The following is a 24,520-nucleotide window of genomic DNA, read 5'->3' on the forward strand; positions in this document are numbered from 1 at the left end:
CCAGATTCAGCTACTAATTCATCCCCTCTATTCCAACCAATTGCTTTGTATTTATTTTGTGTATGTTTTGCATAAATCTACATGTATACATGTCGTCTACCCCTCTAGAATGTAAGCTTCTGTAGGGCGGGGATAATTTGATTTTTGTCCTGTATCCTTACAGCCTAGCATAGTATCTGGCACAGAATAGCTGCTCAATAAATGCTTTTGGTTGATTGATTTAAAATATTTAGCTGCCTGTTAAGTATTCCTTCCCAGAGGAATTTTCTGATCATCTACAATAACCTATTTCCATGATTCCCTTAAGTGGGGGTAAGGAGGAGGAGAAGGAAGTGGAGGAAATTTAGGTAGTTCTTTACAATTTTCAAAACATTTTTTTGTTTTGATTATCTCTCTTAATTCTCACTACTTATCAGGTAGGCAAGGGAAGCCAAGGGTATGACCCCATTATCCCCATTTACAGATTAGAAAACTAAGGCTCAGAGAAGTGTCTGGGGTAATAATGGCAGACCTGGGAATCAAATGGAAGTCTTCTGATTCCTAACCTAGGAATCTTTGTTCCCTTATACCACATTTCACTGCAACTTCAGATTGTGTTTTCTTTCCCTTGCTATGACTCTTTATTCAAGTTAATTGACCAGAATTTTTTAATGCATTACATGAACCTGATTTAACATAATGTTAAAATGTGTTCATGGTTTGGCACCAGCATGTTTATTTTCTATATACTCCTATGCAGACTGCAACCAGATGTTTTGCTTGTCTCATTTTGTTATTTTCAAAGCATTTAAAGCCATAATTTGACTTACAAAAGATAAGCTTTTGGAGATGCAACTCAAAACATCTGGGAGATATCCTTTTTCTGTAAAATAGGTAGAAAAAAATTATCTTAAGAAAGAGATTACTAAAACATTGTTGACTTATCTTCCATTGAATATATGCTGTTCCTTTGCTGATGATTCCTCTGTTTCTCTCTGATATGATGCTTACATGGTTTTTAGCAGTGTCAAACTAACTGCCTTTGTAACATGCCTCTTTGTGTGTGTGTCTGTGTATGTGTATATGTGTGTGTGTGTGTGTGTGTGTGTGTGTGTGTGTGTGTGTATACATATGTATATGTATATATGTATAAAATGTGAATATGTGCTCTCATCAAAAACACAACATACTAGCACATTTCAAGTTTGAGGTTCCAAGAGTCTTTATTGCCTCTGTTGTTCCCAAGGGCCACAAGTTAGGTAAGTGAAAAACTGCATCCAGCAAAGATCCAGAAGATGGACTTGCAAGTAATTTGACCCGGAAAGGCAAATGGGAGGTCAAACCCAACAGTCCTAGGTGCATCAAGCAGTATTTCCTGAACAGTACTTCTGCTGCAACTAACTCCAAATGCATACCTTGCCAATACCTGCTGAAATCTGCCACTTCTTTCCCTTCTTGCTTCCTCCGTGCCTGAGCCTATTCTCTCTTCCTTCAGGGTCTTCTCACAGGCCTGGAATGTTCTTCTCCTTTACCTCAGCCTCTTAGAATCCTCTGTTCTCTTTAAGGCAGGGCTTCTTAACCACTTTTGTTTTTGGCCCCTGTGGTACCTTGATTAAGCCTATGGATTCCTTTCAGAATTATGTTCTTAAATGTATAAAATGCAAGACTGCAAAGAAGACTAATCATAGTGAAATACTATTATCAGCTATGTAAAAAACAAAACGAGTTCACCAGCCCCAGGGAAAGAACCTTGCTTAAGTGCTACCTTTTTTCAAGAGTCTTTTCCTTTTTCCCTTGATTGTTAATGTTTGCCCCCTCCCAAAATTACTTTGCATTTACCTCGTACGTATTTGGTATATATTTACCTTTGTATATATCATTTTCTGCAGTAAAATGTAAGCCCCTTGAGAGTAAGAACTGTTTCATTTTTGTATTCATGTTGCCAGGGTCTAGAACAATGCCTGGCATACAGTAAGCTCTTAAGAGATGATTGTTGAATTGACAAAAAGTTGCCAGAATATGTATCCTGCAACAATCCTGCCACATTCTGTGCTTACTGTGTAACTTGGGTATAACTTTATGACCAGGGGCCTTGCTTTACAAACCACCTAACCTATAAGGCTAGATAAATGGTGAAATATTACAATGAAAGCATTGGTTTTAAAACAAAATTGTTTACCTGTTACTGTCAGCTGGGTTAGAGAAAATGCCAGTTTGACAAACACTTTTGAACAGATAGTTAGGATTGTAAGGTGTAGAGAAAGAAGGAGAGAGAGACCATTCTGGTCCAATCCCCTCATTTTGAGGAAACAGACACAGAGAGGTTCATTGACTTACCAAAGTGAATCAAGCAGTCCAGTTTTGTTTTTTCAACTCTATCATTCATAGTCCTTCCCTGCCCCCCGCCCTTGCAAAACAAGGTGATTATTGGCTCCCTTATGGACCACATTTTCGTTAACTGAAAGAATTTCTATCTATAAGAATTTCATGAACTCAGATTTATTCTTTTTTAAAGGCTTTATTGTATTACATGGAAGTTTATATGACATTGTATTCTTCCTTTTGATGGTATGTCCTCCATTACAGTCATAGTGTGGAGGGGAACTGTTCTCAAAGGCAAGCGGAGAAAAAGTTCCTGCATATACCACCAAGCTAGAAAGGGTTTTGAGTACCTACCTAGCAATCGTATTTCAGTTGGCCAAGGACCATTGTGGTTAGGTTCAGGGGTGCTCATTACAAGAACCACCAGCTGGTGAATTTTTTGGTCATAATAAGTCACAAAAGAACCTAAGACATGGAGTGGTTATGATCTACATTGATAGAGTAATTAAAAGTCTGTCATCTATTGAATGTTATTCATAAAAGATATTGCATAGCAGACAAAATAATTTTTAATATATACTTCATCTGGATTTATTTATTTAGATATAATTGAAAATCTGAATTGGATTTTTAGAAACAGGAAAAGAATGAAGTCAGGAATTGTGTTAAGGTGTTTCAAAGTATATGTTACTAATATATCGTTGTCAATTCAGTTGGGAAACTTGAGACAGCTGTGACTGAAAGCTGAACAGGTTGCAAATGCAGGTGGCTGTAACCTTATCTGTCTGTTCCTCCAGGGCTATGGGGGAGCGCTATCGCAGGGAGATGCTGGCGCATGGTGGTGGCAAAGAGCCCATGCTCATGGTTCAAGGTAAAATAAAATTAAGATTGTTTTATTTCTTTGATCTTTTCCTTTTTAAAATAGTTTATATGTTTTGGCAAGCCATCAACACTTGTGATTATGTAGGACTAAAAACTTTCAACTTATTCTTAGGTCAAATCTTTCACTTAATCAAAGTTTCAGAGCTATTTGACATCAATAGGACTTATACGCATTTGGAATTGTGAAAGAGTTTTAATATATAAAAAAAGAGGAGAACAATATCATTAGTCAAGAGTTGTGTTCTATTAATTGTATTAGATTTTATCTAAAGGCAGAAAGCAAGATAATATAATTCTTTTTTAAAATTAGAAAAGGTTTATTTGGAGTACCTCATTGAGAGTGATTTTATAAATATGTTTGTAACCAACCTTGTACCACCATCATGAATATGTTTCCTTCACCCATTTTTTTCTAAAAGTACTGATTTTATTGGGTGCTTTATTCTTTATATACAGATGTCAGACTATATAAAAACCTAATTAAACATTCTTCTCCCTTAGATTGAAAGAGGCATGTTAAACTTATAATGTGGATAACTGTTAGTAGCATTCGTTTAGATGCTAGAAAAAACTCAAGTTTTTTCTCAATTTTACTAGCATTTTAGTAGGAAATTGTATTGGATTTTTTTTGCAAAATTATGCATGTTTTAAAAATACACATGCTCAAGACTCAAATATTCAAGTGGATCTGTAATCTAATCAACTTTGGTGCAGCCCATCTATGCCTGCCCCTGTGTAACACTTTTCTGTATCCTTTTAGAAATTTGCTACTGGGGGCCCATCCAACATGTTGAACCTTCCTGGCTTCCTAGTGATGTTACAAGGATATGAGTAGAGTACTTGCCATCCCTTGGGCTATTTCACTGCCATCCTTTTCCCTCACAATACAGGAGCAGCATATTTTCTCTTCCCATCATACATTTCCCTTATGACATCTTTTATTCCTGTTCTTCAAAGTTCCCCATTGATAATACGGTACAGCATACTCATACTCACCATATCCCTTTGTCCTCTCTGTGATATCCATTTTTAGTTCTTTGGAAACAGTTGTGTCCCATGTCTTGCTATCATACAGCAAAATATACAATTCTAAATATGGTGATTTAGAATCCAGTGGTTCACACATGCTTGTTAAATAAAAAGCTCTTTGTTTACAATATATTTTTATAGCAGAAGCTCTAATATTGTATGTTTCTCAAAAATCTCTCAACACTAAATTATACCATTTCCCCACTGTAAATTTAGAACATAATTAAAACTTCTTATGGCATACTATAATGCCTGCTTTGACTTTAAATTTACTGTTTTTACAATAATACATTGAGAACTAGAGCTTCAGTCATAAAAATCTCATAAAACCCATTAAAATATGTTGCTTAAAATTAGCCATTATTGCCCTTAATGTGTTGTAAAATCTCTCATAATAATCACTCTGAATGTCTTATTTGTCAATTATAGAATATAGAAATAGCATAGTATAGAATATAGAAATAGAAATAGCAATAAAATTGAAGATATGTTCTAACTTCATCTATATCTTTTCTAATTTGAATACCATTCTAAAAATCTCTTTATAGCTGTACTCTCTCGGTGATCCCTTCCCTAAGGCACTAATTATAATGGATATTTAAAGTTCTGTGCCTTTGAATCCCTCTAAGTTTTTTGTTTGTTTGTTTGTTTAAGTTCTCTGGCTTTTATTCTTCACCTGTTGAAATCATGTCAACGCAGCTCTGAAAGTCAGTAGGCAAATTCTCAGTCTGTGCTATTGAACTTGTGGCATTTCTTGTGCAGCATCAGAAGTGGGTTTAACTTATTCTACAAGCCATGTAAGAAACAGAGTAACAGACTGAGTTATGATACCTCTGCTGTAATCTTAACTCTGATGCTCATTTGTATTTCTGTTTGGGTAAATAACATAAGCTCTCTGTGAATTCAGTATTTCCTCTTATAAAACTTTTTAAAAGTTTTAGTATGAATGGGATAATTTTAAAAATAATTGTCATTATCATTTCAAGCAAAATATACATTTTTGCATTTTTCTACCTTTTGCTTTTTTTGTTTTTGTTTTTTGTTTTTTGTTTGTTTTTGTTTTTGCAAAGCAGTGAGGTTAAGTGACTTGCCCAGAGTCACAGAGCTGGTAAGTATCAAGTGTCTGATCTGAGACCAGATTTGAACTCAGGTCCTCCTGACTCCAGGGCCGGTGCTCTATCCACTGCGCCACCTAGCTGCTCCCCCCTTTTTTTTCACCAGTTCCTCAATCGACTTAATTTCCATGGCCTATTCTACCTCAACTACATTTAGAGATACATTCAGGGATAATCATAAGCTTGAGCTTTGCCTCCTAATGTTACACTTCCATGGTCATGAATTCTAAAATTCCTTTAATCATAATTTTTTTTAATCATTCTGTCTTTTCCTTTATTCCCACCTAACTCTTCTTTGTCCTCAAAGTGACCTCCAATCCCTTCTCTTACACAGCTAGATGGTACGTTGGATAGAGCACTAGGCCTAGAATCAAGAAGATGAGTTGAGATCCAGGCTTAGACATTACTAGCTGTGTGCCCCTTGACAAGTTAACTTAACCTTTTGTTGTTGTTCAGTCATTTTCAGTTGTGTCCAACCCTTTGGGACCGCATTTGGGGTTTTCTTGGCAAAGATACTGGAGTGATTTGTGCTTTCCTTCTGTAACTCATTTTTACAGATGAGGAAACTGAGGCAAACAGGGTTGAATAAATTGCCCAGGGTTACATAATTAGTAAGTGTCTGAGGCCAGATCTGAACTTGGGAAGATGAGTCTTCCTGACTTCAGATCTGGCATTCTATTCACTGTGCCACCTAGCTGTCCCACTTAACCTTTATCTGCCTCAATTTCCTCAACTGGAAAATAGAGAAATTAATAGCACCTACCTCATAGGGTTTTTGTGGGAATCAAATGATATAATACTTGTAAAGTGCTTAGGATGGTACCTGTCACGTAGTAGTACTTAAAGTATTTATTTATACCCTTCCCTCTTTGCCAAGGTCCTCACCCCTGCACTGGCTACAATCTCCTCCCTTACCTATCTCAACCCTTTGGTGAATCTGTTTAAGTCTACACTATCCTCTATACCGGTGGTGTCAAACTCAAATTGAAACAGACCCCTGCAGTGCACTGGAGTTTTGTGGGCTGCATGAGTTTGACACCTTTGCTCTTTACTCATGTCTCTTGCCCCTTTATCCTATCACTGATCATGCATTGCCAAGTCCCAACCTTGGATTACTCCTACCATCAGCCACTTTTACTCTTATTCATGAGCTGCTGAAGAGAAATGGAAAATATTGTGAAACATGCTGACTGGGCCTGCTATAAATTCATGTTACATCATCTCAATGAGGCCTCATGGATGCAAGACAGTCCTTTTGCACTGCCCTAATCAGTTCAACATCCCACTTAATACATTGGCTGTTCCAAACCTTTATATCCCTCCTCAGACTTTCAATTATGCCCCTTCTCACACCTCTTCAGTTGAGGACATTGCCTTCTACCTAACTAAAAAATTGAGGCCATTCACTGAGAGCTCCCTCTTCTCCCTTCGTCTTCCTTTCATGTAACTCAGATGTTTCCCCTCACTATTTTCTCCTTCACTCATTTCTTCTGAAGAGGTAAGCTTTTTCTTGCCAAGACAAGCCCCTCTCTCTATATACCCTTGATCCCATTCCATTTTGTCTTTTCCAGCCCCCTTTGTCATCTCCGTTCTCTAACTAATCTTCAGACTCTCGGTATCTACTGGCAGCTTCCCTGCTGCCTAAAAACAAGCCCATGCTCTTCTGTCCTTACAAAGCTCTCAGTTTATCTGACCTTCCCTGCTGACAACTGTCTTGTTTCTTCTTTTCCTTCCTAAAATCCTTGACAAAGCCCCCTGCAATAAATGTCTCCAGTTCCTCTACTCTCACTCTCTTAAACCCCCTGCAGTCCAGCTTCTGAATTCATCATTCAGCTGAAATTTCTCAGGTAGGTGGCACAGTGGATGAAGCACTGGGTCTAAAGTCAGGAAGACCTGAGTTCAAATCCAGCTTCAGACACTTACTAGCTGTGTGACTCTGAACCGCAAGTCACTTACACTCTGTTTGCTTCAGTTTCCTTAACTGTAAAATGAGGATAATAACAGCACCTACTTCACAGGATGGTTGTGAGGATTAAATGAGGTAATATTTGTAATGTGCTTAGCACATGAAGGCGATATATAAATGCTTATTCCCTTCCCCTCTCTCTTTAGAAATTGTTAGTGATCTCTTAATGGACAATTCCAATTGCCTTTTCTTAGCCCTCATCCTTCTTAACCTCTCTAGTCTCCTTCTGGATACTCTATATTCCTATATTTTCATGACACTACTCTTTCCTGGTTTTGCTCTTATCTCTCTGCTTACTTCTTTTCAATGAGTTACTCAGTTTTCATTCAGTTCATGCTGAATAACTATTGGTGTCCTTCAGGAACCTGTCTTTGGCCCTCTTTTCCCTCTGTACTGTCTCACTTGGTGATCTCATTGGTTCCTTTAGGTTTAATCATCATCTCTATACAGGTGCTTCTCAGATCTGTTTATCTAGCCCTAGTATTTCTCCTGACCTTCAGTCTCTCATTTACTGTTAAGGGGACCACCATCCTCCCAATCACTCAGGCTTATCATACTTGACTCTTTACAGTGATCTCTTAGTTGTCAAATCCAGTGGCCTTTTCTTACTTCTCATCCTTCTTAACCTCTTTGCAGCTTTTGACACTGTTGATCAACCTTTTTTCCTTTATGCTTTCTTCTCCTTAGGTTTTCTGGACACCATTCTCTCCTGGATCTCCCCTTCCTGATCATTCCTCAATCTCTTTCATTGAATTTCTATCCAGTTCATTCCCCTTAAACAAGGTTCTATCCTGGCTCCTCTTCTCTTCTTCCTGTATACTTTTTCATTTGGTGATTTCATCAGTTCCCATGGATTTAATTGTCATCTTTATGCTGATGCTTCTTAAATCTACCTATCTTGCCCTAACTTCTCTGCTAACCTCTAATCTCACATTTCCAACTGCCTTTCAGACATTGTGATATAGATGTCCTGTAGACATTCTTAACCTCAACATGTCCAAAACTAAATGCATTATTCTCTCCCCTTCCCCTAAATTCTTCCCTCTCCTCCACTATTACTGTCTAGGACTCTATCATCCTTCCAGTCCCCCAGTTTTGCAACTCAGGTGTCATCCTTGACTCCTCACCATAAAACTTACCCTCCATATCCAGTCTGTTGCCAAGGCTTGTCTGTTTAATCTTTGCAACATCTATTGAATATGCCTCCTTCTGTCTTTGATACTGCCACCACCCCAGTGCAGGCCCTCATCTCCTCACATCTGGATAATCGCAGTACCCTGCTGGTAGATCTACCTGCCATAAGTCTGTCCCCACTCCAGTTCATTCAGCCACCGAAGTGATTTTCCTAAAGCCCTTCATAACATAGCCCTCTCCTCCTACCTTTCCAATTTTTTTGTATCCTATACCACTTTTCCTCCCACCCCCACATACTCTTTGGTCCAGTAACACAGATCTCCTTTTGATTCACTCCATCTCTCAGCTCCAGGTATATTTTTCTAACCATCCCACTTGCTTGGAATGCTCTCCCGTCTAATCTCCTTTTCCTGGTTTCCCTTGCTTTCCCCAGCTAAAAATCCCACTTTCTACAGGAAGCCTTTCTCAACCCTTCTTAATTCTAGTGACTCTAGTTCTGTTAATTCCTATTTTCCTGTATATAGCTTATTTGTACAAATATTTATTTGCATGCTGTCTCCCCTACTAGATTATCAGCCCCTCAGGAAAAGGGACTGACTTTTGACTTTTTTTGTATCCCCAGCATTTTGCTATGTGTGTGGCATATGATAGGCAGCCAATATATACTTAATTAACTTAGTGGTTTATGTAATATAATATAACCTGATGTAGTCTAATACAACTTTGTATCTTGTATGAAGCATTCGTCTGTTAATAAACATACCTTGAAAGGAGCATGCATGATATAGGAGAAAGAGCACCGAAGTGGATGGAGTTAGAAAACAGGAATTCAAATAATTTCTTCTCATTGGGTTTCATTTTCTTCATCTGTGAAATGAGATGGGACCTAATGATATTTTGGGTTCCATTATAGGATCATCATTCTGTGGATAAATCCTTGTGGATTGGTCAAATATTTTAATATTTTCAATGAGAGGAAACAAAAGCCCAGTTCAAGCTTTAGGTGTGGTTTCAAGAAACAGTTATGTGCTGTGGAACAGACACTAGCCCAAGAGGTATTTTGGACTTGAGAAGAGGTTTGAGTGAATTTGTAATTCTCTGAGATTACTAGTTGTCAAACATAAAATTGATTTTAAAGCCAAATGGTTTCTTTGTGTTTAAGTGAGCTTTGCTGGGTGACCTTAGGCAAGTCACTAAATCATCAAAGTTCTTGACAATGTTAAAATCTATGAGTCTGTTTTATCCCTGCTATTTTCTAAGACATGAGTTGCAAATTCATTCATTCTAGACCTTTTCTCAAGGTCAGAAAAGCTTTTAGGCCATTTTATTTCACCAAGCAGCAATTATTTCTTATTTCACTGTTGTTTTACATTGAGAAGCTCCCAGTGACAAACCTGCTTCTTGTCCTTATTAAAATGAAGCTTTGGGCTTCTCTGCTATGATCTTTAGTCTCAGAACAGGAAAAAATAAAACCCTTTTTCTTTCTTTAAAAAAATCTTATTTTGGGGCAGCTAGGTGGCTCAGTTGATAGAGCACTGGCCCTGAAGTCTGAGTTCAAATCTGACCTCATACCAAACACTTGACACTTACTAGCTGTGTGACCTTGGGCAAGTCACTTAACCCCAATTGCCTTTAAAAAAATCTTATTTTTATTGGCATCCTTTTTTTCTATATCACATTTATTTCCAAATAATCACTCCCCACCTCAGAGCTCTCCCTTATAACAAAGACCAAAATAAGAGAGGGAAAAGAAAAGGCAGTTTGACAATCCTAATTAACGTACCAATTGTCTGACATTATAAGCAATGTTCAAAATTCAAGTCCCTTCTTCTCTGCAAAAAGTAGGGGAGTCACATTTTCTCCAGGACCAAGCTTGGGTTATTATAATTACATAGTGTTCAGTTTTTAAAAATGTTTTTCTTATTGCTAATGTTCAAGAGAAAAACCCTAAGGAATGTGGCATTGTGCTCTGTGAATGATTCCTTTCTCCTTGGTGATTCTGCCTCTGGGCAGGAAAATCTATCCCCATGCAGTAGCTGAGGCATTTGGCTTTCAAATTCCAGATATTCAAACTGTTCAATAATTTCTTTAATTTACATTTATCTTATACCTACTTTTAACAGGTTTTCTAAAAGTACAAAAAAAAAATAAAGCAAACTCCGACAACCTGGACTGTTGCCAGACACTTATTAAAAGACCTAAATCCATTTTTCTCTCTGGACACCAACAGTTTCTTGAAACATTTAGGGAAGGAAAGGCACAAGCATTTATTAAGTGCCATCAAATAGCATAGTGTGGAGCTGAACATGTTTTAATTCAGTTTAATGTATATTTCATAATCGTGTACTATGTACAAGGCACTGTGCTAGATTCTGTGGCTACAAAAGTAAAATTGAAATAGGCCTTGCCTTCAAGAAGCTTAGATTACTTGGAAGTATCTAACAGATATGTCTCATAAAATTAGGGAACGAAGTGAGTAAAGGAGAAATTAGAAAAAAATGCTCTAGGAATATTTGAGAAGGAAGAGAACACAAACAGCCATGGAGAAAAGGCATTGAAATTGAATTGAATTGAAAAATAAGGAAGGTAAATCATGTGAAATGCAAAAAGGAGAAGGGGATGAGTTCTAAGTGTGAGAGTTGGAAGCAGAGAGGAATCATTCAAAGTCAAAACAGTGAGGAGAGAGCCAGTAGAAAGAGAAACTGGCTATGAGAGAAAGATATGATCCTTGAAGGAACAAGGCTGTGGTGGGAGTGGGCTGAAGGGCACAAGTAAAGGCCCTAGCCTTGGCAAGAAGTAGAGTTACCTCCCCCTTAGAGACAGAGGGAACAGAAAATAGATTAAATTAGAGATTTTTTTAAAAAAAGTATTCTGGGGGAGGTAAGTAGTCCTTAAACAAAAGCTATATTTCTTTTTGACTTCTTATATGCATTTTATGTGATTTACCATAATTTTATCATTGGTCATTTATTATGATTCAATTACTTATCTATCAGGAGAGGAAACTACAAACTCAGAGAGTTAGTCTTTCTCTAAACAAAAGTACTCATTTCAGTTTCCTTCTAGAATCGAACCCTTTTTATTATATAACTCACCTTTTGTTTTAGAGCTGGTTTTTACTTCAGGTTTAGGGAGACAGAGGCATCTTTGGTTTCTTTGTTTGCTCTTTGCTTTTATACCGCTTATAAAACTCTACCTTGATTTAAGTTAGTTGTGGACTTGTCTTAACCTACATGGTACATTTTTTGAAGGCAGAAGACATGACCATGCCTTATCTTGCACTCATGTGATATTACCAGCAAAGATTTGCTAAATTGAATTCAACTGAATTTTTCATTTGTGAGCCACACAATTTCATGTCCAGTTTCCTCTGACATTAGAACTTCCTTAATGTCAATAGAATATCCTTTCTCTTTTTTTTAAGTTTCCTTTAAAATTTTATAGTAAAACTAGAGTAAGTTTTAGTCATATTTGGACATTGTGGTTCTGATTAAGACATTCCCACCATAGCCAAATGAGTATGACATACTAGTTCACTTTTCTGTTTATGCCTCTGGTTATGGCATTCCGTATGCTCTTACCCTTCAACCTTTGAACAAAGGATTTTATTGGGGAGGGGTAAAGGTTAAAGTCTAAGATGTTAGCATTCCAAGAGGTCGTTTTAAAATGTCAAGCAACTTTGTTGCTGCAGTCTTTTCCTTTTTTTAAGGAAAAAAAAAGTCTTTGTAGTCAAAAGCAGTCAAGAAATAGTGCAAGAAAGTAATAACTTGTCAAAGTTTCGATTAAAACCAGTTGTCAAGATAACAGCATTGGAAAAAAATTGCCTAAAGGAATAGTAAGTAACAGAATTCTCAAGAATGAGCTGCCTTCTACTAAACTGACTTATTACCACTGTCTCAAGTTCTTCCAGACAGTCATCATAATGCTACTGTACATCTCTGGAGAGCTTTGTGGTTTTCAAAGCCATGTTCACATATCCCATGACTCTTTTAACCTTTGCTTTTAGTGTTCTTATATGAACCCCTACATAGTCTATTTATAGTTTAGTTACTGTGATGGATCTCTAGTCTCATTGATGTGGGTAATGTTGCCAGTGATGCAGAACACAACTCATCTGCACCATCTAGACCCGTATGCTTCTTGTTCATATCTTCTTGTAATTGTTCCACAAGGGGTCCACATCTGCCTAACTTTCTTTGTGTCTCTGGACATTGTGTAGATACCCGTACAGTACATGAACTTGCTCTTAGTTATTCCTTACTTTAACCACATGTTTGGCCCGCTCTCATATCTGACCGTTACTTTTTTGGATGTGCTCTTTAATAACTCTTCCCTTGTACAATTTTTCATTCATTGGTATTGAGTTAAAAAATCTGATTACACCCACCATGTGTCTCTCCATTACCCTATGCATAACCCTCAACTTTAATTCTTTAGAGAGTGTGACATTTCATGGTACAACCATAAAACATCACTGGTGAGATATTGGTATTTTTTAAAAGGGCCTTTTTTCTGAAAGAAACTTAGAATCATTGAAAGCCCTTCACAATTTCCCAAAAGCAATCTACCCTACTCTCCTCTGTCCATTCAGTTGCAGGCTCAGCTCATTGTCCATGCAACATATCTATTCAAGATACGTGTACCAATCAAACTGTATGTCATAATGTGGACAGCAAGCATTCTTTTTAAAAAAAGAAATTCAGAATTTAACAAACACCAAAGAAAATGGGCATTCCATATAGAAAGTAGGTCATGTACCTACAAATCTCTATTAGATTCAGCTTGCTTTTCAGGTATGTCATAAACTAAGCATGTGAGTTTCAAAGCTGTCCTGTTTGGCTTTGTTTGCTTCTGAACTTCCTTCTGCTCACTTCTGGGCACCAAAATTTTGTCAACTTCTTGGATAACCCCTCTGTCTCTATTACCTCACTGGAAAAAGAAAACCCTTATAACAAATGTGCACAGTGTAGCAAAACAAATTCTCATGTTGGCCATCTTCAAAAAATTTATACATCATTAATTCCCAGAAAGAGTGGTTGCTTATTGCATTGATCTGAGATTCTAAGTTGTTATACACTGTTGTTGTTATGGTATAATTTGTTTTTCTGGTTCTGCTCATTTTACTCTGGATCAGTTCCAAATTGCTGGACCAATTCACAGTTCTACCAACAGGGTATTAGTGTTCCTGTTTTATGCTCCTCCACACTACTGCAAAGCCCAGATCTAATCATGTGACTCCCCAACACTTGTTCAACTCCAGCATTTTTCTTTTGCTTCTAAGATCAACTATAAACCTTTGATTAGCTTTTAAAGCACTATAGAACCTGATCCCATCCTGTCTTTGCTATTTCATCAGACATTACTCCCTTCCAACCAAATTGACCTCTCTTCTTCACATGTAACACTCTGCATCTCCCATCTCCATGCTTTTCAACTGGCTCTTCCCCATTCCTAGAATGCATTCCCTCCTCACCTCTGCCTCATAGAAAGAATATTTCTCTCCTGCATCTCATGCACCACATTCTACTTGGAGTTTTTCCTGATTTCCTTCAACTGCTAATGCCCTCCATCCCAAATAACCTTGCATTTAACTTCTTTGTATTTATTTGTACTTATTCTCTTTTTATTTATATATGTGCTATGTCTTCCCCAGTAGAATGTAAACTTCTTATTAGTATTGTTTCATTCTTTGTACTTGTATCCCTAGCAGTTAGCACAGAGCCTGACATAGTAGGCATTTAATAAATGCTTATTGATTGTTTGATTCCCAATTCAAATATCAGTTAATTTTTTCTGCTTCAGCTACAGGTTATTTACCCTGCCCAGCAAGTAAATTTGATTTTGTAGTTTCCTTATCAACTGGGAAGGCTTATATCTTTTCTTCTTTTTCTCTGCTCTCTTTTCTATACATTAAAAACAAAAAGAGAGAAATTACAGCTCTGTAGTTAAATGTTGTTCAGTTGTTTTCTGTATTATCTGACCCTTCATGACCACATTTGGGGTTTTCTTGGCAAAGATACTGAAGTGGTTTGCCATTTCTTTCTCCAGCTCATTATACAGCAAAGGAAAGTGAGGCAGACAAGGTTAAGCGACTTACCCAGGGTCATACAGCTGGCAGTCAGTGTCTGAGGCCATATTTGAACTCAGGAAGGTGAGTCTTCCTGCCTCCAAGCCCAGCACTCTACCCACTGTGATAGTCTTTTCTAATCAGAAAAATTTGCTTAGTCATTATACTCTTCTTTATTGTTTTTAATAACCTTTCAGTCCTTTTCTTTCTTGTCAGTCATTTTCTTTGCCTCTTTATATAATAGTTCATAAAAGAAGAATTCTCAGTAATTTGAAATTTTTTCACTCTGTGAAATAATTTTATAAGTATTTGTAGAATCATAATCTGGGAATGTGACATGTGATATTGCTCTCCATTAATATGTTGAAATGGAAACATTTTAATCAATCACTATCCTCTGAAATTTAGAAATGAAGCAAGAAAAAAATTGATTATAATAAAAAGATAACAATGTATAGATAACAAATGTTTATAAGATATCTTGTGCAAAGATTTTTTGAAAGTCTAAGTTTTGTTTGGTGAAACTAAAAGACACCAAGTGTTACATGCACCCTAATTAAATTCAACAAACATTTATTAAACATTTTGTGCCAGGCTGCTGGAGTTACAGATGCAAAAATGAAACAGTTCCTACCCTCTGGGACTTTACATCCCTCCCAGAAGAATAGAGCAGATACACAGGTTAGTAAGGACAAAGTACTCCAGTGTGATTTCAAGAGGAAGAGAGTACTGATAGCTCTGGAAATCAAGAAAGATTTCAGGTAGGAGGTAGCACCTGAACTGTCCTTTGAAGAAAGCTAGGGATCGTATCAGGGAGATAGAATGAGAAGGGAGTACCTTCTGGTCAGTGTGTGCAGAGTCATTGAAATAGGGGGGATAGAATATTGTGTACCAGAAAACAGATAGCCTTTTGTTATTAATTTTTTTTTTTAAATGAAAGGGAGGTCTTCTGTGTACACATATGGATTATATATAGGGGACAGCTAGATAGCTCAGTAGATAAACTCAACAACAAAATATGTGTGCATTTTTTGTTCAGTCATTTTTCAGTTGTGTCCAACTCTTCATGACTCTATTTGGGATTTTCTTGGCAAAGATATATTTCCTTCTCCAGCTCATTTTGAAGATGGGGAACTGAGGCAAACAGGGTTAAATGACTTGTCCAGGGTCATACAACTTGTAAATGTCTGAGGCCAGATTTGAACTCACGAAGATGATTCTCCATGACTCCAGGCCGAGCACTCTATCCACAGCACCACCTAGCTGCCCATATATATGCATGCGTGTCTATGTGTCTATGTGTGCATACATGTGTCTATACATATGCACATTCATGTATGAAATATACATACTTGCCATACACATGTTTATATGTATAAATACTTGTGTATGCCTATATGTAGATATATGCACATAGTATATGATAAGTCTGATTTCCCCATGCTCTATAAATAACCATCCAAAATAGACAATATATATTTCAAACACTAGTGATGATCCCTGGTTACTAGAATCTATAGATTTGAGCGTGTTTGTTTAATAGCTTTCATGTTTCCTTCATTTGAAAAGATGTCATCAAAATCATACTCCATTTCTCACTAAAGAATGGCAACAATATCAGAGGAGGAGAAGGTCTGGATTTCTTTGTCAGCAAAAGCTGATTTGAGCTCTTGAACAAAGGATGATCCTGACTCACCATAGACTTAGCCCATTGTTAAGATGCTCTCCTCTCTTTGGTTAGCTATCATCCAGTCTCAAACCCAGGAACTCTTGACCCAGAAGGAGGCTGTCAAGGATGATAATTTCTGTTAAACTAATCATTGCCCTTCTCTTAGAGAAGAAAACAGCAAGGCAGAAGAAAGCTTCCAGGTACTCAGCCTCAGGTAGACAAGGAGATTTTCCAATGTCATGCTTGTGTCCACATTATTGCCAGAGGAAGGGAAATGGAGATAAATCTCCGCCTTCCTGGAAATCCAAAGGAAAGAAAGAATTTGCAGGAAGATCAGGGCGCCAAAGAGAGGCAATCAATATTTTTTCAAACTTGCTTTAGAACGAGTTCCTGAAAACTGATTTCTAAAAGAATTTATACCCCTACAAGAACAAAATTAATAATGTTTTAAAACAGATTTACAATTGTTTAGTCATAGGGGTATTGCACTCTACCTATTTGTCCTTCTTTTGTCCCTTCACATAACCAAATAATGAGAAAAATGAAAGTCCAGGTGACCATATATATCAGGCCATGGCCAAAATCTGAAAGCTAATTATGAATTGTCAATATTAAATGGTCAGCATTAAAGATGGAATTCTCTTGTTCTCCCCATAAAATGTACCTCAGTTTTCCATGAACAAGATACCAGGAACAATGAAAAGCTATCCAGAACTGAATTTTCAATTTCTTTCAAGAAAGAAAAAAAAATTTTGCATCATAAAATATAGGATAGCAAAAAATGACCATTCTGAAAGGTGACATTGCTGCACTTACCTCACTGAGCGTAAGTCCTATGTTAACTCTTTGCATAAGATCAAACTTGTTACGACTGTTTCTGGCTAATCTTTTGGTTTTCATTGTCTTAATATTACCATCTTATTCTTCTGCACATAATTCCTTCCTTGATTTTCCCTTTGATTTGCGTTTAATGCTTCCATATTCTTTTAACTGACCTTCAAGCATAATTCAACATAATTCTTGCTTCTGATCCTTCATGAACTGAGACTTTCCTGTTATAGACTTTCCTGTCCCAACTGGATTTGCCCTACCGGTCCCATATCCCATCTAAACTGAAGCAGCACCAGGGAGGATTTAGTACTGCTGTCCCAAATCATTCTCTTTCCTCCAGCTACAGGGTGTCTATTAGCAGCATTGGACATGACTCAGGACCGGGAGTTCTGTGCTGACCATGCCAAGCCTTTCTGATCTGGCAGCTTGGCTTTCTGGGCTCCCCCCATCTTCATAGAAGCCCTGATCTGTAATCGCGTCATTCAGCAAGCATTTAATAAATACCTTCTGTGTTCAGGCCCTGTAGTAAGAGCTGCCAATACAAAGACAAAATTAAAATAATTCCTGCCCTTAAATAGCTTATGTTCTCTTGAGGAAAACATGTACATAAATAAGCTTGTACACAATAAATATAAAGTGATTGGCGGAGAGGGAAGCATTTAAAAGGATCAGAAAAGGCTTCATGCAGAAGGCAGTGCTTGAGCTTCATTTTGAAGGAAACTAGAAATTCTGTGAGGTAGAGGTGAGGTGGGAGAGCATTTCAGGAATGGCATACAGACAGTGCAAAGGCATGGAGATGGAGTATTATGTATGCGTGACTGTAAGAAGACCAGTCTAGTTAGACTAAGGAGTATGTAAAGAGAAATAATGTGTGATAACGTTGGAAAGAGAAAGAGGACAGGTTGTAAAGAGCTTTAAATGCCCGAGAGGAGTTTATATTTGATCCGAGTGATAATAAGGAACCACTGGAGTTTATGGGTTAAGGAAGTGATATCATCAGACCTGTACTTCAGGAAAATTACTTTGGAAGCTGTGTGTAGGATGGATTGGAATGGAATTGAGGGGGAGGGGGAACCTTGGGATAGTTGTTGAATATTCAGTTCAGAATGCTCAGTAACCAGTTGATGCTCGGCTAGAGCTCAGTAGAGAAATTAGGGATGGATATCTTCAGATCTGGAAGTCATCTTCTTACAGATAATAATTAAATCCATGGGAACTAATGAGGTCAAGTGAAAGTATAGAAGGAGACAAGAAGGCCCTGAAAAGTACTATGATGAGTTGAGCCTGAGGAAAGTAGATTAACATACCCTAACTAAGAATAACTGGGTTAATTTGATCATGGTTTCTCAACTTGGAGGGTGGGGAGGGAGTTGGAGAGATGGTCAAGAAGATTCCTGAGAAATAGGGAGTGAAGTGAAGCGTGGCTGGGATCTTCCTGATATAGTGGACCAAGAGAAACAGTCGTTTATCCAGACAGTGGGGTCTCACGGCAGCAGTTCTGGAGACCAGAGTGGCAAGGCAATTCCTAGGCTATTATAAAAATGGCCAGGCCACGCCAAGAAATGTAAGACTCATTAAGGAATCAGAACTCTCTCCTGGACTTGCAAAGGATATGGGCCAGAGGCAGGATTCTGGGAATCTGTTTCTAAATGGGGGGGGGTGTAAGTCCTTATCATTGTCCTACCGTTAGACCTTATCTTCCAAAGTGGCTCCCTTGTGGTGGTGAATGGTATCTCCTACTGCTCAGTCCTAACTCTTTCCCATGAAGAAAATGAAGGAGCATGCTTAAAGATATACTCACCTTGTTCAGTATAACAAAGGTATAAATTGTTGACTTAAGCTCTTTTTGGTCACCTTACTTCTTTGAACCTGACCTGGGCCTGTTTTCTTGCTTGTTCTTTGCTGTTTTTTGCAGCTACTTGTCCCCAGATAATACCTCTTGCCTTGTTTTCCATTTCATTCTTGTTATTCTGTTAACTAATATTTCTGCCTTGTCCAATTTACATTTTACTTTAGGTCTCCCCAAACTATGATATCCTTTCTGTGAACTTTCCCAGCTCCAACTGGGTGGGATGTTATTTGTACTGTATAGATATGCCAACAGTCAGCTAGCAATAATTCTTACCTATCATCAAAGGAATAATTGACATTTATAGAAAGAAAACTAAATAAACAGTCATTGTTTGAGATGACAAACTGGATTAATTTTTGGTATTGTCAAAATGTATTCTGAGTGACTTGAATAGGAGGCATTATGTTAAGGACATTTATGTTCTTAAAAATTGACAAGAAAAATATTTTAACTTCAGATATTTCCTTCTTCCTTGGGGCTCAAAAAAGCCTCAACAAAGTTTCTGAAACTTGGTATGTAGTTTCCCCTCAGCTTTTTGTTTTTATAGATGGTAAATGCACACTAGATGGTGTTGAAATGTTATCTCTTTATTTAAAAAAAAAACTATCCTGCACTGGATTATCTGTGCAAAAGTTTAAATGAAAATCAGGAGTCTGATTTGGAGTGATTATTTTCAAGTTGTTTACTTTGAAAATATATCCCTTTGCCTTTTTTTTTTTTAATGAAGTGTAATTTTCAAGGGGGTGGATAAGCATTAACATATGACAAGCGACGCCTGCTGCCTCATCCAATATCTCTATACCCCCTGGGAGTGTTGAGGCCTAGGCACAAATAAATATGCAAATAAATGCTATAACATGCCCAGAGAACTTGTACATTGTGCATAATCTGGGATGTAGCATTACATCTGTGAGTTATGAGGATTCCTTCACTCTCCTCCCTCTGCCCCCCAACCCATTCCCCAAAAACTTATTAGATGTTTAAGGATAAAACCATTAGAAACACCATGCCAAATAAAACAGTACTTTTAGAAGCAAATTATTGAGGCTAGGTTACACTTTGCTGCAAAATAGGTGCACTTTTCACTATCTTTAACCTGACCCCACCTTTCTCATTGTCTCAATTTGATGGAAAATTAAATCTGTATCTCTAGTTTCAAATACACTCAAAGATAAAATGGCTCATTGTGTATTGTAATTGGTTATAATGATTGGGTATTTTGACTCACTTTATATATGTCTTCATGACAGAAGTATTTTCCAAATATTTTGAGGGCCAAAATATTTTTGGTACACAGAAAACAGATGTAGCAAGCAAAATACTTTGTGTAATGGCCTTGGTTTTAAGATAACTATGATTAACACAAGCACACACATTTGTCCTGCCCTAGGACACATGATAGTTCATCTATTTGGTTGACAGCATTTCAGCTTTTACCCTTAGCATCTTTGATACATGCTTAGCTCCCAACCACTCAGTCCCATTCACCAAAGGTATCTGTGATGCCTACCTCATTGCTGTTCACCATTTTTGGCCCTAAGCATCCTTGTCCTCCTTATCTAAGAACCCTCTTCATCACCTTGGAGATGCTCACAATTTATATTCTTTCTTTAAAATGTTATTCAAGAGTTTTGTTTGAATATCACATTTACTTCCAAATATATTTCTCCCCCCCTCTACGCAATGTTACAAAAATGTAAAAAGAAAGGAAAAAATTAGTTAAACCAACCAAGCCATCAACCAGGTCTGGCAGCATATGCAGTATTCTACCCCTATAGCCCACCTTTGCAGAGGCAGGGGGGAGTTGCATTTTTCTCAACTCTAGTATTGATAGAGGATTTTAGGCAAAGTGTTTTGTAAATATTACCTCATTTTATCCTCAAAACAACCCTTGAGAAGTTGCGCTATTATTATCCTCATTTCAAAGATAGTGAAATTGGGGCAGCTGGGTGAATCAGTGGATAGAGCTCTGACCTTGGAGTCAGGAGGACCTGAATTCAAATCCAGCCTCAGACACTTGACACTTACCAGCTGTGTAACTCTGGGCAAGTCACTTAACCCCAACTGCCTCACCAAAAAGCAAAAAAAAAAAAAAGATGGTAAAACTAATTGAAGGCGGTCAGATTAAGTGACTGGCTAATTCTCTGTCTTCTGGGTCACCTAAGTGCATAAGTATTAAGCTTAGTCATTTTAATGCTATTGCTTAGTACATATTAATATAGTTTAACTTCTTTTTTTGTTATTGCACTTTCTGCCTACATTGCTGTATTCATTGTTCATGTTGTTTTCCCAGTTCTATTTACTTAACTTTGCATCAGTTCATATATGTCCTCCTGTGTTTCTATGAATTTTTCATATTCATAATTTTTACAATTCAGTTAGTACCAATGTATTCGTATGCCATAGCTTGTGTAAGCCGTTCTCCACTTGATGAACTTCTGCTTTGTTTTCAGCTCTTTGTTACTACAAAAAAAATCTACTGTAAGTATATATGTTTGATTATGGGAACTTTCTTTCTTTGACTTCTGGGATTGTATGCCTATCAGTAGGATCCCTGAGTAAAAGGGTGTGGTTGTTTTTAAGCATCATTAAAAATTTTTTTCCCAGAATGATTATACCAATTCATAGTACCTTCCTTTATTTACACAGCTCTTCTAGCATTGCCTATTTCTATCTTTTGTCATCTTTATTAATTTCTGGCCAAAAGATGAGGCCTCAGAGTTTTTTTAATTTGCATTGCTTTCGTTACTAGTAATTTGAAGCAATCTTTCATATAGTTGTTAATAGTTTGTAATTCTTTTAAGATTTGTTTTTTCATATCCTCCAAACAATTAGCCATTGGGGAATGTCTCTTAGTTTTATATGTTTGTGTTCCTTTTCAGTATATCCTGTATATCAAGCCCTTATCAGAGATATTTGATGCAAAGATTTTTTTCCCCCCAATCAATAATTTCCCTTCTTAGCTGAGGTTCTTTTCTTAATTTTTTTTTTTAGGCAGTTAGGGTTAAGTGACTTGCCCAGGGTCACACAGCTAGTAAGTGTTAAGTTTTTGGTCTGAGGCCAGGTTTGAACTTAGGTATCCACTGTGCCACCTAGCTGCCCCACTGAGGTTCTTTTCTTAAGTTAAAGAAATTCTTATGCTTTTCAGTGTAATGCTTTTAATTTTTCAGGAAGTGGGTATATGTTTTTATGCATGTTTTATGACTTGTAAAGCACCAAGTACATGAACTAACACCATAAGTAATTGGTGATATATATTAGACCAGACTCTCTTTTATTTATTTGTTATTGATGCCTTTTGGGTTTTTTATTCAACTGCCTTTTCCCAGTATACCACCCTGAACCATAAGGACCTTTCATTATAACTTTGAAAAATAATTTAACAAAATCAACCAAGATAATGACTGGATCTGGTGACATATACAACATTCTATACCCATGGTCCCTGACCTTTCTGTTGAGAGGAGAGGAAATATGTTTGATCAGATGGAACCAATTACATTTAATCTGCTTCTTGGTGTTGTTTTTATTTACATTACTGGAGTCATTGTATATCTTATTCTCCAAATTCTTTTTTACTTTGTAGACATTCATACAAGTCTTTCCATCATTGTCTTAATATTTCATGCTCATTTTTTCTTATGTTGGTCCTTTATTTTTAAATAAGACTCTTAATACCAGAGCAGACCAAAGAATCACTCCATTAAATGAACAATAATTGTTAAAGTTATGGAAAATGCTTCCATTAGAGTCATCAGAAATAATGGCCACAATGGATTGAGAGTCACTTTTTTTTATTAGCAGTATTCTTTATTAACAGAAATCAATTGTCAGGGTTGGCCCAAGGCACAATTATAATGTGGGTCAAATTTGTCCCCTAGTTTTTGCATTACTCATCTCCAGCCCCCAAGTCTGGTACCTGATAATTTTATAGAGCTTTTGAGGACTCCTCCCCAGGCAGACTATTAATAAAATATTCTGTTCCAGACATTTCACCCTGAACCCCACATTAAAACCTACCTATCCTATATCACTTCTATCTAAGTCCATTCTTGTTTTCAAGTTATAATTACCTAATCTGATAAACTAATGCAGAATAATTTTGTTAATTATTGATGTTAAAAAAAAAGAATGGCCTTCGTTTCTAGGAGAAACTGGAGTCATCAAAAGAACTTATCAAGATGTTGTATAACTGATTTATAGAATACTGCCATTTCCAAAAGTAAGAAACTTCAGAGGAGAAATGTAATAAAGGATGTCATCAGGGAAACATCTAAGGGGGGAGCAGGAGGAGAGATAGTCTGGGCATTGTTGTTCATCCTTCATTCTCAAAGAGGACCAGTAACATCACAGGGTAATATCTTGACCAGTGACTGAATTAGATTTGAGTGAGGCAGAGCTGCGCAGAGTTGTCAGCCTCACTCTGTCCTCCAGAGTCATTAAAGTCCAATGGCAAGACAAAAGTTGATTGGTGGTAGCCTGGGATGGAGTGGATGACCTTGGCCTTTCTAAATTAAGGTCTTTCCCGGGCCTCAGTTTGTCTGAGGCCTCTGGTTAGGCAAAGGATACAGGTTAACAATGTGAGTACTCCACAAGTATCTTTTAAAAGAAAGCCTCCAGCACATTAGATCAACTGCCTGTGACTGACCTATACAAGAATATGGACAAATGTTGCATAGAATGAGCAAACAGATGGGTTGTGATCTGTATCACTGGAAGGAACATGCAGATTTATAAGTGCACAAATTCATTTGAATATATTAGTAGTATGTTTTGTACCAGTTATTCTATTTTAGTATATCTTCTTGTGCTATATGCCTTCTTGTGATTCAGTTTGTTTTTTCCTTTGTGAATTTGTATGCTATGCTATGGAGGAAATAAAAGTTTAATATTGACATTGTTTTGTTGTTTGTACTTGCTTTAAGCGTAATTTAATTTTCTTGTTTATATTATGAATTTTTGTTTTTGCTTCATCATCTAATAGGATAATTGACAGCTTTTTAAAAAATTTACCAAACATTAATTTTGATCCAGTCTAATTTTTATCCTGTGCATGTTTTTGCTTTTTGTATATGTTTCTTGTAAATAACTGTGGAGTTTTGTTTTCCTTTCTACTCTATCACTTTCTTTAGTTTTATTGCAATGTTTAATCCATTCACATTAAAGTTGTGAGAGTTAGATTTGTATTTTCCTCCCTTTGTGTTTCTAATTTTGTTTTGTTTTTCCCCTTAATTAGGATTTTATCCCTTCTTTTAAGTCAGTATTTTGTACCTATGATTAGTTTTGCTTAATTTACTTTAGGATAACCCTTTTCTTGCAGGGTCTTTTCTTCCACCTTTAGCTCCCCTTCACTTTTGTCAGTCCCTTCCCTAGTTTTGGAATTTTACTTATATTCTAAATTTCTTTTTTATTTTATTAAGTTATCTAATTCTTTCTACATCTCCCCCTTATTTTTCTCTCTCAATTAAGTGGTTAATTCACAGTCTCCTTTCCTCTTATTCCCTTCAACTTCTTTTGTTTTTAGAGTTTTCTTTTAACTTTTTAAAAAGAGGTTTTTTGGGGGACAGCTAGGTGGTGCATTGGATAGAGCACTGGCCCTGAAGTCAGGAGGACCTGAGTTGAAATCTGGCCTCAGACCAAACACTTGACACTTACTAGCTGTGTGACCCTGAGC

General features: G+C 37.0%; 1 protein-coding gene across 1 annotated transcript in view; it reads left to right on the forward strand.

The window, feature by feature from the left end:
- MIPEP (mitochondrial intermediate peptidase) overlaps positions 1-24,520 on the forward strand; it is a 178,961-nt gene that overhangs the window by 135,821 nt on the left and 18,620 nt on the right. Inside the window, exon 18 of the mRNA XM_078147078.1 lies at positions 3,099-3,172. Coding sequence (XP_078003204.1) covers positions 3,099-3,172 — 74 coding nt within the window. The remainder of the gene's footprint in view (positions 1-3,098; positions 3,173-24,520) is intronic.

This window comes from Phascolarctos cinereus, unplaced genomic scaffold (genome assembly GCF_003287225.1).
Source record: "Phascolarctos cinereus isolate Bilbo 61053 unplaced genomic scaffold, phaCin_HiC Scaffold_726;HRSCAF=1367, whole genome shotgun sequence".
Taxonomy (NCBI): domain Eukaryota; kingdom Metazoa; phylum Chordata; class Mammalia; order Diprotodontia; family Phascolarctidae; genus Phascolarctos; species Phascolarctos cinereus.